The sequence below is a fragment of the Vanacampus margaritifer genome, chromosome 6 (genome assembly GCF_051991255.1).
Source record: "Vanacampus margaritifer isolate UIUO_Vmar chromosome 6, RoL_Vmar_1.0, whole genome shotgun sequence".
NCBI lineage: Eukaryota > Metazoa > Chordata > Actinopteri > Syngnathiformes > Syngnathidae > Vanacampus > Vanacampus margaritifer.
This window is the reverse complement of record NC_135437.1, coordinates 1543473-1558285: the sequence shown is the minus strand read 5'-3', so window position 1 is coordinate 1558285 and position 14813 is coordinate 1543473. Positions and strand designations below refer to the sequence as shown.

The 14813-nt window shown below is 39.7% G+C and overlaps 1 protein-coding gene across 6 annotated transcripts in view; it reads right to left on the bottom strand.

The window, feature by feature from the left end:
• Positions 1-14813, bottom strand: part of sntb2 (syntrophin, beta 2) — a 112029-nt gene that overhangs the window by 47002 nt on the left and 50214 nt on the right. For 5 of the 6 annotated variants that reach the window (XR_013294366.1, XM_077567520.1, XM_077567521.1 and 2 more), the window contains exon 5: positions 1880-2076. Coding sequence is in view for 5 of the 6 variants with exons in the window: in XM_077567520.1 (XP_077423646.1) it covers positions 1880-2076 (197 nt within the window). In the remaining variant the exon portion in view is untranslated. The remainder of the gene's footprint in view (positions 1-1879; positions 2077-14813) is intronic. The other variant, XM_077567523.1, reaches the window with a different exon arrangement.

Genomic DNA, 14813 nt, shown 5'->3' with positions numbered 1-14813 from the left:
AATTGGCATGTCAGCGACAATTAATGGTTTGCTAAAGGCGGGGGTTCTTTGTAAAATTTAAAATTCTTTGGTTTTGAGGCTATACACGGCCAGTTAGCTGCCACATCTTTGATGGCATTCCAAAATCGAATTGCACTAGATATGTTGCTGGCAGAGAGGGGCGGAGTTTGCTCAATGTTTGGAGATCGGTGTTGTACGTTTATTCCGAATAACACTGCACCGGATGGAAGTTTAACTATCGCAATTGAAGGACTCCGGACACTTAATAAGAAAATAAAAGAGCATTCTGGTATAGATACTACCATTTGGGATAATTGGATGCATGTATTTGGTCGCTATAAAACTTTAGTTTCCTCAATTTTGATATCTGTTGCTGTATTTGCTGCTTTTTTAACCACATGCGGGTGAAATTGTATTCCATGTATTCGTTTTCTTTGCCAAATAATTATTACCACAGCTATTGAAAAACAGGATGTACAAAACAAGTCTTCTTTTATGATGGTGGAATCTGTTGTTTCTCCAACCATTTCCGCTGTCGCGACATCCGATGAAGATCCCGCTGGAATTTTTCTCTAAAAATTGTTTTTTTAAGGTTAAATGTCTATTTTTGAACTCTTTCGAGTCCAATTGAAGGATTGTTGACATTTAACTGTTTCAATTTATATTTTAACTGTTTTGAATTCAGTTATACATGTGTAGATATAGATATTACTATGTTAATTCAATCATTAGATGTATAAGGATGTGATAATGATTTCTTTAAACTTTGTTTGAACTCTGTCTTCTCTCTTACCGTGAGAAAGGAATGTGTTAAAAGGTTTGTGTTGATTTATCGGAAGGGTATGTTTAAAATACTGTCAGAGTTTCTGGTCATCAGCTCGTAAAAGCCTGTCAACATTAATTCTCCAAAGTTTGGAAGTAACTCTGTCAGGAACTTGTATCTGCTTTATATCACAAACTCTGCTAGGATTCAAAGGAGGGCGGGGACAAGTCACAATGTAAAACCTTTTCTATAAAGATGCTGAACATTCACTATTAAATACATACTTGGAGCTCTGCATCATTTTTTGAGTGAGCCTAATTCTGTGTCTTTTAGAAGCTTCTAAAATAAAATAAAAACTTCTTCATCGATCTCATTTATGATTTATTTGAACACGCAAAAGATTACAAAAATACATGTAATCTTACAGGTAGAAACAAACTTTTTTTTCTGATGAAAGATGAGAGTCCAATCTTTCATTTGGTAGTATGTGTGTTTCCATAGTCCAAACACAAAATTTTCTGTGGACCTTGAAAGATCAGTCAAAATGCTTAAATCGGCTGGCGCCCACGGCATCCCTTTTCTGAAAACGTCTGGCAGTCAAAGAGTTAATTAGGCATGTTTTGGCCACCTGCGGTTAAGACCCACGGCTAATCGCCAGATGAAGGAGAATGTAATGTTTGAGTTCCTCCACAACTTTACTTACAATTTCCATGTGTCTCAATATTAGATGTTATCAGTGATTGTAGAGCATTTATGTGCATTGAGGTTCATGCTACCTGTACTATTTGAACTATATGAATAAATATATAATTATACGAGACATTTATATTTATTCTATTGTTACATACAAAAACACTAATTATTTTTTTCCAATATGAGCTTCTTCTTTTTTGTAGCGTAATACCGTGAGTTTTTTTTTTAACACATTATTGTGAATTTTTTTATTTATACATATCTCCACCCTCCCCATATCGTGATAATTATTGTATTGTGACGTTCATATCGTAATGAATTGTATTGTGACGTTTGGATAACATTACATCCCTATAGGCAACTCTGGGAATATTCTCTTTTGGGAATTCATTTACAGATTAAAAAAAAAAAAATCACACTCACCAATAGAAACTTCTTTGATGAGCTCTGCAGCGGAATGCGCACCTTGTACTAGGGCCCTTGTCCATGAAGACAGATCCCAGTGAGTCTCCACACGAAAGATGTGTAATTCAATGCCCCGTCCTGTGCCAGTCCGAGTGGCAAACACCAGGTCAGAACTCTGAGCGGGAGAGCCGCGGACACTGCCAGAATGCACCAGTCTGGATGGAGGTATAAAAATAGACCTGTCATTTCTCTTGAGACAAATAGGACCATTACTCGACTGTGCTAGGGGTGCAACGGTACAGGTAGCCTACGGTACGTTTCGTACCTCTGTTTTTGGGCCACGGTTTCGGTATGTGATTAGTGCGTAAGTAAACTATTTTTTTTGCGCAAAATTCTCCTTATTTTGCTTGTCAGCAAAGATTGCATTGTGCAACGACAGTGTTAACACTACAAAGTAGTATAAAAAATGTTTACAAAATAATAATAATAATATACAAAAAATCTGTGTATATCAGGGCGATGACGCTGGAGATGCTTGTTCCTGTTGCTCGTGTTTCCTTTTACCCATTTTGGAAGTGAATTGCCGTGTTTCTGCCTTTGTAGTGCCAAAGTAGTTACCCCCGAAACAGGGTGGACCGAAAGCTTCAGTCTAAGACCGAGAACCATTGCATCCCTAGACTGTACTGGAAAAGAGTTTAGCGTTGCTTTGGTGAGGGATTTCTGATGCAGAACAATGGATCAGCAGTTAGCGCTGCTGCCTCACACAAAGAAAACTCTTGGCTTGAATCTGTCACAGTGCCAGAATGCACCAGTCTAGATGGAGGTACACAAATAGAACTGTCATTTATTTTTAGACAAATAGGACCATTACTCGACTGTACTGGAAAAGAGTTTAACGTTGCTTTGATGAGGGATTTCTGATGCAGAACAATAGACCAAGCAGTTAGTACTGCTGCCTCACACAAAAAAAGTTCAACAAAGCAAGACCTACTGCTTGCATCATACATGCATAAATATTAGGGGTGTCAGGCGATTAAAATTTAAAATATGTACTGTACTGTAAGAGTGTGACATTGACTTGTGTTGGTAATTTTTCTGTTACTAGATGGCATTATTGTATTTGTAAGACAATGGTGACATCAGTGCATTTTTCTTTTCATATTAAGAGCTGTCTAAATGTTAACATGGAGTAAAATTCTGCACATTTTTAAAAATGTAAAATACAACTTGACCCCATCCCCACAAATAAATGCATTTAATTTATAACTGCTAAATTGTGTTACAATGACTTCTTTGCACAACATTGAATGCTTTTGTTTTGTCATGTTCAATAGGGATGAGCATTGTAAAGTGACACAACTTTACTGCAAACGAACAACAAAACATCAATGTGTTATTTTCATATTAAGAGCTATCTCATTTTTAACATGAAGTAACTTACAAACTTCTGCACATTTTTAAAATTGTAAAATACAACTTGATCCCAGTCCCCACAAATATATGCATTATTATTAGGGCCCGAGCAGCTATCGCTGCGAGGTCCCTCTTGTTTTTGTAAGAATTATTAGGACCCGAGCAACAGACCAAACAACATCGGTGGTCTAACCACAGTTTTATAAACCTTTCCTTTCAGTTTAGCTGAAACTCTTCTATCACACATCACACCTGACACTTTTCTCCACCCGTTCCAGCCTGCCTGCACACGCTTCATCACTTCCTTTCCACACTCTCCATTGCTCTGGACTGTTGACCCTAAATACCTTCTTGGTCTCTTCTCTCTCCCTGCAACCTCACTCTTCCACTTGGGTCTCTCCCATTCACACACAGATACTCCGTCTTGCTACGACTAACCTTCATTTTCCTCCTTAACATGGCAAACCTCCACGCCTGTTTGTATGTTTTTTGTTTGTTTGTTTGTTTCCTTTGTAGGGTATTCAACTATGTAGTTGAAATACCTACGCCAGACAAAGCACTGCTCAAAGACCCATTATGATGAACACAATAAATGGTTTTACGTTTCTCTTGCCCGGACGCGGTTCACCATGGCTCCCCTCTGAAGCTAGGTAAAGTAAGTAAAGTAAACTTTTCTCACCACTGTTGTTAACAGATCACAAGCTCCTGCCTTTTCTGACACACTGTCATTTCTCCTCCTTTTATTGGGTTGACCTACCACTTGGACATTACTGCTCTGTAGTGTTTGGGGAATCACGTCGCAGCAATTTGCCAATCATTTACAAAAAAGTTGTTACACAGGAAACAATGCAGACATCCTTTAACACTAAAAGCTTCTCAACCATCTGGCCATTTGTCTTTGTGTTGAAGCTTAATGACTGCATGTCGTGACTCAGACTCGCATAGTTCAAACAGAGGTCACAATGTTGAATGAATTCACAATGTTGAATAAATGCTACGCAATTGATAAAATATTAAATATAGGATAATTAAGATACATTAATCTAACAATTTCAAATACTCAAGATGTCCGCAGTTGTTGTCCCGGGTCTTGAGAAACAACACATGCCAAGTTTGTAGTCAATCGGATTAAAACAATGGGCAAAGGCAGAAAAAGTATGACCGAGTGAATGTGCAAAATGGGCCAAAATTAGACATTCAAAAATTTATAGCTCTCTTGTACATTTTAGGATATGACTTCCATTGACTTTTTTTTTTTGTGCGTCTCGGGTGCTACACGGGCCTGCCAATTTTCATAGCCTTAGGCCTAACGTGCCGGGATTAGTTTATATTTTTCAGGCACTATATATAAATTGTTCGTCGGGCCAAAAGAGTGTGCAAAGTTTATTGAGTTTTCGTACATGTTTAGGTCCCCAAAAATGCGATTGCGGAGAAGAGTGAAGAATAATTTCTACAGATACAATAGGGACCGGTTGCTGCTCAGGCCCTAATAATTTCTACAGGTACAAGAGGGATCTCGCAGCAGTCGCTGCTCTGGCCCTAATAATAATTTCCACAGATACAATAGGGAAGTGGTTCTAAACTCAGGTCCTAGAGTACCCCTAACCTATTTCCATGTCTCCCACAAGCAACACATCGTTTCAAATGATCAGCTAATAAGCAAGCTCTGCATGAAGCCTAATAACGATCTTCAGCTGTCCTGGCAGGGGAGACATGGTAAACAAGCTGGATAGGGGTACTCGAGGACCGGGGCTGAGAAACAATGCAATAGGGACATCGCAGCGGTCGCTGCTTGGGCCCTAGTAATAATAATTTTTAGAGATAAAAAAGGGACCTTGCAGCGGTCGCTGCTGGGGCCCTAATCATTTCTATAGATACAAGAGGCACCTCGCAGCGATCGCTGCTCGGACCCTGAAAATGCAACACAGCTCCAACTCTTTTTTTTTTTCATCATCATGCTCTCTCTCTTTTTTTGTGTGCGTATGTGCGTGTATACGTGCGTGTGAGTTTGTGCTCTTTAATTCGCCTGAAACCTATTAAAAATCCCATACCCTTCACCTAAACCGAATACTTCAGAATCCCGATAGACCTTGTTGACATTTTACTGTTTCAATTTATATTTTAACTGTTTTGAATTTAGTTATAGATGTGTAGATGTAGATATAACCATGTTAACTCAATTTAGCTTGAGAATAAGAATGTGAAAATGGTTTCTTTGTTCTTTGTTCCTCTCTTCCCTGGTTAAGGAATGTCTTAAAAGGTTTCTGTTGAGTGTATGTTTAAAGTATTGTCAGAGTTTCGTAAAGTCTAAAGTCTTAAGGGCAAATCCTGTCCACATCAATTCTCCGAAGTCTGGGAGTAACTAAAATATGGGTTGTCAAAACTTGTACCTGCTTTTTATCACCACTCTTTTTCTCAGGACTCAGGGGAGAGGTCTCATGTAACACTTTTTGAGAATTGTATAAAGATGCTGAGGATTCGCTGATATGACACACTTGGAGTTTTTCACCAATTTGAGTGAGCTCAATTTTGTGTCTTCGGGAGCTCCTGAAATAAAAACCTTGCAAGGAAACTTCTTCACCGATCTCAATTCTGATTTATTTAAACACGCAAAATATTACAAAAATACAAGTAATCTATCAACCTCAAACCTGAAAAAATGTCAGATACAGGCAAAGACAGCAACCCCCGTCCTATTTAAAACTATGTGCGGCAATTGACGCGACCACAGGCCATCGAGCCACCGTTATGTAACAGTTAATGTTGACTCCTGTTTAATTGAAGCTCTCTGCTCGATACAATCTAGTACTAGGGATGTAATGATATGCAATTATCACAATACGATAAACATCACAATATGAACTTCACAATCCGATAATTTTTGTGATATTGTGGGGAGGTTGGCGATATATATAAGTTCAAAATACTGTATAAAAACTCACAATATTGTAAAAAAAAACTGTCATGGTTTGGGGTTGTTTTTTGGTTTGGGTTTTTTGTAGGGATGCACCAAAATGAAATTTTTGGGCCAAAAAACAAAACGCGGCAAAAAATTTATGCCAATTTTTTACTATCATTGCATTTATTATATTTGCAATTATAATATTATCATAAAATATGTATTTAACACATTTTAACAAAGCACAATATAAATTGAAATGCACCCACACCGCAAACATGTTGGCTAATGATACATTCAACACCAAACGAGGGGTGAGCATTTTCTGGTGATGTGATTACATTTTATAGTCAATTTAGAAAGCATGGGCGGGCACGGATGCGTGCGATGCGGATATTAGAACACGTTTGTATTTGGAGCGGGACACGGTGTGGCGAACTTTAAAGTGAGGTCTTTAGTTTTCATTCAGAAATCAACACTTCTTAAACACTGGATGCATACACATTTTCCATCAACACCTCTGGGCTTCTGTTAATGTGTGGTGGTGATTTTTTCATCATCCACCAACACCACCCCAGTTTGTGTTGTGTTTTGCCATGAGAGGGACGTTTGTGGATGGAAAGTCTATGTTTACCCCTCCAGCCAATCAGAGAGCAGGGGGCGTGTCACTGAAGGCAGGTGCAATGTTGACGAGAAGAGTGGGGGTTGAGCCATGGGAGGTGTCAGTTTTTAATTGGTTTACAAACACAAACAGTTGTGTTTACAAACACAAACGGACACAACTAAAGACCCCACCTTTAAAATCTGCACATTCACATATGTATCGTTCACATTACAAAAATAAATGCAACATCTAATGTGAACGCAACGCGCTCGTGATGCGACTCGCATGCGCAAAGAGCACACGTCAAGTGACGTACACCCAAAACAACGATGTCACGTTGCGTGAGTAAGTATTGCCCCGACTCGCAATGTTTTGCCGCCAGCCAAGCTACTGAGGCAAGTGACTTTTATTAGTGTCATATGCAAATTTAGCTGTTCCAACACACGCTCCTGATGGGTGGACTGTTTTCACGCTCGTTCCTGGTTGGCTGATGTCCTCGGCTTCCTCGTGCGTCAGTTTTGAATGTGCTGTTTACAAACAGCAACAGAAATCCGTCTGACTTATTTTTTCATCTCATGTCGCCAGAGTAGTGTGGTTGGAAGAGGTAATTTGGGGGAAATGAGGGGACACTTCTCGACCTCCTCATTTCATTGAGAAGTCTACCGAAGATGACGCCACGTCATCGCCGTTCGTGATGAACCATCAGGGCTGAATTTCTATCATTTGCCTTTTCAAACACTTCCCCCTGGGGAATGTGTGTGCGCGCCTTAACCCTGTGTTTTCTCAAACCAACCACATACAGTTCAAAAAGGAAAAACTCTTTGAATTTCCCTCCAGCAGGGACTGGATTTATTTTTTTTCAACCCAAAGGAAACACATACTTCAGCGCCTACAGAGATCTAAAACCCTATTTAGCAAGCAAACTAGCGATAAGACTGCTTATTAGTCCCAAGACCACTTTTATGGTCTGGTCTATCCACAGGAATCAGCCATGTGTTTTTGGAAACTACGCCCCTTGAAAGTTATACAGTACAACAGTGCCCTCCAGCGGTCACTATCAGTATAATCATCAAGAATCCTGCTGCTCGTAATTAATCTGAAGTCTACAAAATTTGAGACATAAACAGACTACAGTATGTACTTGGCTGACATCAAGTGACTTCTGTTGTTTATCTTTGTACACAACCTGTATGTCTATCTCAAATTAATGATGTGTGTAACTTCTGCAGCCATCTAGGTTTAGCTAATTAATAAGCTTAGTAACTTTATGATCGCGGTAATGTTTGAAATGTGTTCAGAAAGATAAATAAAGCATCTGGCTTGGCAATTCTGATAAAAAATTACCAAATGCTTACCCAAAAGCTTGGTCTCAGTCGACCAAGTTTGCTTCAAGCGCACGGAAGAAGCGGGACTACTTCTTGATCCCCCCCGGGACACAAGTTTAAAAGTCAGCGCACGAAGGAACTTCCTCTTCTTCTTCGCCTCTTCTCCCTATTCGCTCTTGCCCCATAAACTTCTCCTGCGAGAGACGTGGTCGCCGAACACGCTGAGAGGGACCACGAGGCTTTCTTCTTTGAGCGCCCCAAAGCACGCATCACGCAAGGACTAGCAACCACACTGAGCATCCCAAAACGCGTGTGTCTGTTCCTGCGGAGAGCCGACCCACCTAATTTCCGCTCTTTGAATCACGCAGCGTCCCGCCGACCCAGTTCCACGAAGGCTGTTAGGCACCGAGCCGCTGCACGCCAGCGACCCATTTCTGCTCCAGCCGTGTGCCAGAGACGCCCCGCAGCACCCAAACCAACTGACTGCGGCTTCTCAACCGCGCAAGCACATCACCACCAAACAGGACTCTACCATCCAAGAACCTGCCGCAGCCCCCACGCCGCACGCGCACCTCGCCACTAACCGGAGACCTGCAGCGGCCTCTCAGTCGTGCGCCCATCACCATCAGCCAGAGACTCCAGTGCAGCAAATCCAGCCGCCCAGATCGCCTCCAACTGAGTTTTCTTCAACTGAGGATTGACACTCACCGAGTCCCTCTCTCTCCCGTGCACCTGAACCAGTCCGTAAATGTGCCTTCATTGCAGTCTGACCATATACCACTGATGCGACGCTTTAATTCAAATATAAAAGTATTGACAGGTCAAAACGCTTCCATCTCTATTCCACATCTACCTTTTTCATTACCTTTTTTTTTTTTTTTTTTAAATCTCAGTTAGGTTGCATGTTTTCTTTTTATCTTTGATTCACATTTTTTATTCCAATTAAATTAATAGGTTAGGCTGTGACTGATATATGTGTGTGTCTACTAAATAAATATGTTGTCTTCATTCCATTTTTGCCAAATCATTTGTTTTCTGAGTGGATTAGTAATTCTCTTATTAAAGCAAAGAACTCAATGATTAACTAAAGCAGCAACTTCAGATTATGAATACTTGATAATAGGATTTTTATCGTTTATTTTGCTCCTACAAACAAGCATAGTAAACGTGGTGCCCCCAGAGGTTGCTGAGGAAATTACAACTCCCCTCAGTACCGTATAAATTTCTCGTTCGCCATGACAATTGAAAATTTAACACTGTTACTCAAAACAACTTTGTATATATATTCACAGATGTGTCAGTAGTCTCCCTTCCAAGCATTCTCTCCTGCCCGTGCAGAGCGCATATCAGGCTTTTAATGACGTATGAATCGGATGCGTGCAGATGAGGGTTCACAGTGCAGACGCATCGCATACATATCCGATTTATATCCACATTAACCCGTGACCGTTATTTGTCCATTTTATGGCATTTTTATGTTTTTCTGTGTTTCATCAAAGAAAAAGCATTTGAAAAAAATACACTAGGGACCTGACATTTAACCAGGATTGTTAAAAAATGTAGAAGTTCACATTGGCGCCATGCTGTAATTTATAATTATTACCAAAATGGTCAAAATGAATGTGATAAAAACGGTTGGCATTACAAAAAAGTTTGGTGTTGATGTGTCTGAGCTCACTTTCAGTCTATTTGGGCATGCATATTAGCAGGTGTGCACAAGAAAATCCAAAGGTACTGCCCACAAATGCAAAAAAAAATTCACTTGTTTGTTATTGTTTGAATTTCAACTCTTACTGGTTGGGTGTTGGAATTTCTTTACTTTCATTGGTTCTGAGCATTTTTGAGGTCGTCGTTCTCGCGATGATCACTACTTTGCATTTCTTTCACCACAACTGGTAGCAATGGCTAGAAAGATGGTATTGGAGGACGCAATTCGGCTCGTTTTAGAAAGTACTAATCCCGAAGAAGAATTTTATTCGGACGCTAGTTCGGAGAGCTCGGAAGAGGTTGAAGAGTCTACTCTTGGACTTTGAATGCCAGAGAAGGAAGAGGATGATGACGATGAATACGGAGATGAGCATGAAGAGGTGTGGGAAGTGGACGCAGACAATCGCGGAGGTGAGAGCGAGGGGGGTGGGATGAACACGACGAGGAGGCAGAGGATAATGAAAATGACGGCGATCAGGGCAAAGAAATTAGTGAGTGTCTCTAAAAAAATTTAAAACTATTATGGTTTCATACTCACGAAGTGGCCACACATTATTTCCCCCATCCCATCCTTAACCCCGGGGCAACCCTTTACGCAGTAGCCAGAATCAGCAGCCCTGAAACTGCGTTAGATTTGTTTTCCAACGAGGGCATCATACAGCGAACCACTTGATTTCACTTCAAAGGAAATGCCTGATTTTGGCAAAATTACAAGAGTTTTGTGCTATTCAGAAAACTGCCATTGTGTGAAAACTGGGCATGCATAAAAAAATCTATTGTTATGACTTACAGACTTATTCAAGCCTCTAAATATGTCATATGAAATATTCAAATTAGACCTTTATTTTGCATATATATATATATATATATATATATACAGCATAGTTAATTTTGCTTTTAGCATAATACTGCTATTATTGTCCATAGAGGGCATTAAAAAACAACAAAATTTTTTCATATGTATAGATAGGTCTGATGCCAGTGAACATTTTGAGCGGTTGAAAGTGAAAAAAAATTCATAAATGACTAAGTTATCATACTTCAAAGGAAATGCCTGATTTTGGCAAAAATTACAAGAATTTAATCAAAATAAAATAACGCCCAGGGGTTAAAAAAAAAAAGAGGCCCAGGTTGGGTGTGAAAAAAATCATAATTGTACTGTTCACACTGCATGAAAAAAAATCTGATACTTATCCATATTCACCAACGTTTAAAAATAAATAAATACATTTCTTCCCACCAGTCAATCGGCTTCGGGAACGGAAGTCACACAGCGCCCTGTACAGGTCTGTAGCCACCTGGAGATAGCAGTAAGTGTTTATGTGTGTTAAAACTGTTAATAGCAACAGTGCTGGCATTAGATAAAGTATTAAGCGCGGCCACCGAGATGCCAGTGAAAAAGTGGAAGCCTGCGAGTGGCTCTAATCGAGGAAAAAAGGGAAAGCACTGCAGAAGAAAGAGTGGCTGACCTGTACTGCAGTACTCGGCAGTTCTGTCTTTTTTCGACCCGCTGAAATGTTGTACACCAAGCGATGCCCCACTCCTCCGGTGTGCGACTGACCGGTACAAACTCACACAGTGAAACCAGGGCAGCGAGAAGCGAGAAGGACACTCACCCCGGCGTTTGCTGTTTAATTTAAACAGAGGCTTGCTTGCAGGAGTTTTTTGCATGCGTCACCACAACATCCTATTTAGGCCATATTCTTTCGGCTTTCATTTTATTTCGGACAAATGCTGAAAATGGCAAAATTAGTCATTTTCGTCCGAATATTTTTGGTGGCCGAATATTCGGTGCATCACTAGTTTTAAGTGTTTTCTTTTGGTTCCCTTGTGGTGTGTTTTGTTGTGTTTTCCTTGTCTCCCTTTGACTCATAAGTGGGATCTTGTCCACCTGTGCTTGTCTACTCTCCCGCTTGTGTAAGCCAATCTGCCCCAAGCCATGTGTGTCTTGTCCCGATTTCCCTGTGTAATTACAGTAGTTAGTGTGTATTTAGGCCCCGTCCACACAAAAGCCCGTTACAACGTATCCTCACAAGTTTCTTACCGTTTAGGCCGTTTGTCCACACGACGGCACGGTTTCTGAGCTTGAAACTGATCACTTTTGAAACTGGACTCCAGAGTAGAAAGATTTCAAAATGCGCCCGTTTGGACAGCATATGCAGGATACTCCTCCAGTGATGACGTAATGGTCGCAGCTCGATGACGACGCATTGTCCTAGTTTGATGACGTATAGTCGATTTTGCGCAACCTCCTTAGCTTATATATGCTTTTCCAGCTAAATATTTTGCTTCTTTATTCCCACGTTCAACAAGCGGTGTTGTACTTAAATCACCCGCCGTTAGGTGGGTTTCCATCCACCTATTTTTTTTCGAATTTTCAAGAATTGCAAAAAATAAACTGAATGGAAACGCCAGATATTCGAAAAAAGGGCCGACATTTGCAAAAAAGTTTTTACGCTTGGAGAGGGTGGTTGAAGCGTATCGAAAAAAGGAAAATGCGCATTTTGGCGATGGAAACCGGCTTTGCGAATAAGCGACTACAAGACCGGATATACGTCACACGTTTTGACTGATACTAAGTCACACGAACGTTCGTAGTCACAATAAATGGCGGATGATAAAGTAAGATATGTTTGGGGAGACGAAGAAACATGATTCTTTTTATAATTAATTAAAGAAAAAAAAAAGATTCAGGCAATTTTTAATGGCTTTATTAACATCAGCTCTCAATGTAACTTACATGCGGGAGGGAAGCCTACAAGACAAACTACTTCCGTTCAGTCCGTCAAAACCAACATTCCCACCTGGAACTCCCCATTGTCCCAAAGTTCCGTCATTACAATGTCATCTCGCGGCGCATATTCGCAAAAGAAGAGCGGATGGAAACAGGCATAAGTCGCATGTCCGTTTTGCGCATTTCCCACAATTCGCATAAAAATTTCAAAACATTTGGATGGAAACCTGACTATTGTCACTTCTCCTGTGTCGTCTTAGTCATATTGTTTTGATAAATGCAAAGCCATGTTGTTCTGCAAATTGCAATAAAGTTAAAAAAAGAAAAAGAAAAGTGTTCGTCTTCTTTGTTGATACTTCTACGTTTCCCGTTAATACCCTGTGGCTGCGCTACAACGCCACTCCAGACTTGGCATATACATTACAGCCATTAAACGCCCTCAGCGTCTTATTTTGGATACAGGCATGTCTTGAAATGCTTCTGAGCGTACAAAATTTGTTTGAGGAACAAGGGCTTTTGCTTCCGTCTGGTTCAGTCTTTGTTGGTCCATTGTTTGTTGCTGTTGCTGTATATGTCAGTGTCATGCCGTGTTATTCCCCCACGTCTTCCCACACTTTGGATTTGGACTTTGTTTTTTTGTGTGTTTTTTACCTGTGCCTTGTTTGCATCCTTGTTTTTGTTTAACTAAAAGTAGGGCTAGACGATATGACCAAAAATTTATATCACGGCATAAACTGCCTCCCTTCACGGTAACGGTATATATCACGGTATAGAATTAGGTGTTGGTTTTTTTGGATAAATAATTTGCTTACTGGTTTACATAGTCCTTTATAGAAGTTATATAGATAAAAAAAACAATGAGAGAATAAATCAACTTTGGATAACATTTATTGTGCAAATCTCAAATCAAAATTAAGTCAGCACTGGTGTAAAATAGTGCAAACCAAAAATATTCAGGGCTCTACACTTACTTTTGCACTGGTACTACCAACTTTTTCAGTTGGTCGCACCACACAGGTTTTGCGGCACTTTTTTGGGGGGGGAAGATACATCGTGACCATATTTGCTCATGTATAGTTGTCTTAATTTGCATAGCGTAGTTTCAGATGACGTAAAGAATGACAGCAACTCAACATATAGCTGCAAAATATATTACTGTAACAAGATTTGTCTGCACTATAACAGATCCATTATTTTATATTACTTTAAAATAAATTGGGGAAAAAAGGCTTTGCTTTTGTGAAAATTTTTTTTCACAAAACAAATTACAGGGGGCAGCTCTTACCATGCCTAGCATCAGTCAAATCTGGCCCTTCAACATTACTTTGTATTAAGTCATCCGATGCAGTTTCCCAACCAGGAGTAAACTCAGGTAACTAATGAAAATAAAATAAAACTGCTATATTATGACTCAGACAGAGTATGTCCTGTTCAATGTTCTGTTTAATGCTTGTTTAAAAGGTACTATAGTGAAGGTGCTCCTATTTTTTATGGTAAATGTTATAAGAATGATATAAACAGCAGGTTTATTTTTTATTTTTGATTTATTGAAAGACATACCAACAACTAGAATGGAGAATGGAAGCCTCGTGGATGATTTGGTATTGTAAACAGAAGTGACTAGTTGGATCATTGACTTTAATAAAAGGTACTAGAGAGGATCATTTGGCAAACAAGTTGCCCAACGGCCATTTGTGGTTTTCACAATAGTGCGCATGCGTAAGAACCCCCCCTTCCTGCTTTTTACGCAGGAAATGCCTCCTCTGGTAAATCTCGAGTAGTTGTTTACAAACAGGGGTCTGATTCATTTGTGCAGCTAAGACTTTTTTGCCTCTAACAAGTCGGACTCTTCTATGGTAACGATCTACAAATGTTACTAAAAATTGCTTCAATGTATTTAGAAATGCTCATGTAGCTAGGCTATTATTGTGACTGTCTACAACTAGCTATAGCATCTAATGTAATGCTAAGGTACAAGTTATCTTTACAGAAACTTCCATTTACATTTGTTTTTGCTCTGTAGTAGTTATATTTTTTGTCAGTACATAAACAGCATAACGATTGTCACATTTTGCTATATTTTGTATGTTGTTAGATAAGATAGATCTCAAAGGTGAATACGAGGCAATTATGGTTATATCCCGAGGAGAATTAAGAAATTATTAAGAAATGTGATTGCATGAGCCAATTTGACACAACGACATTTCAGTACACATTAGGTTTTTCCACTGGTGGACACAATTAGATATTGATAAACCCATAAATGCTCA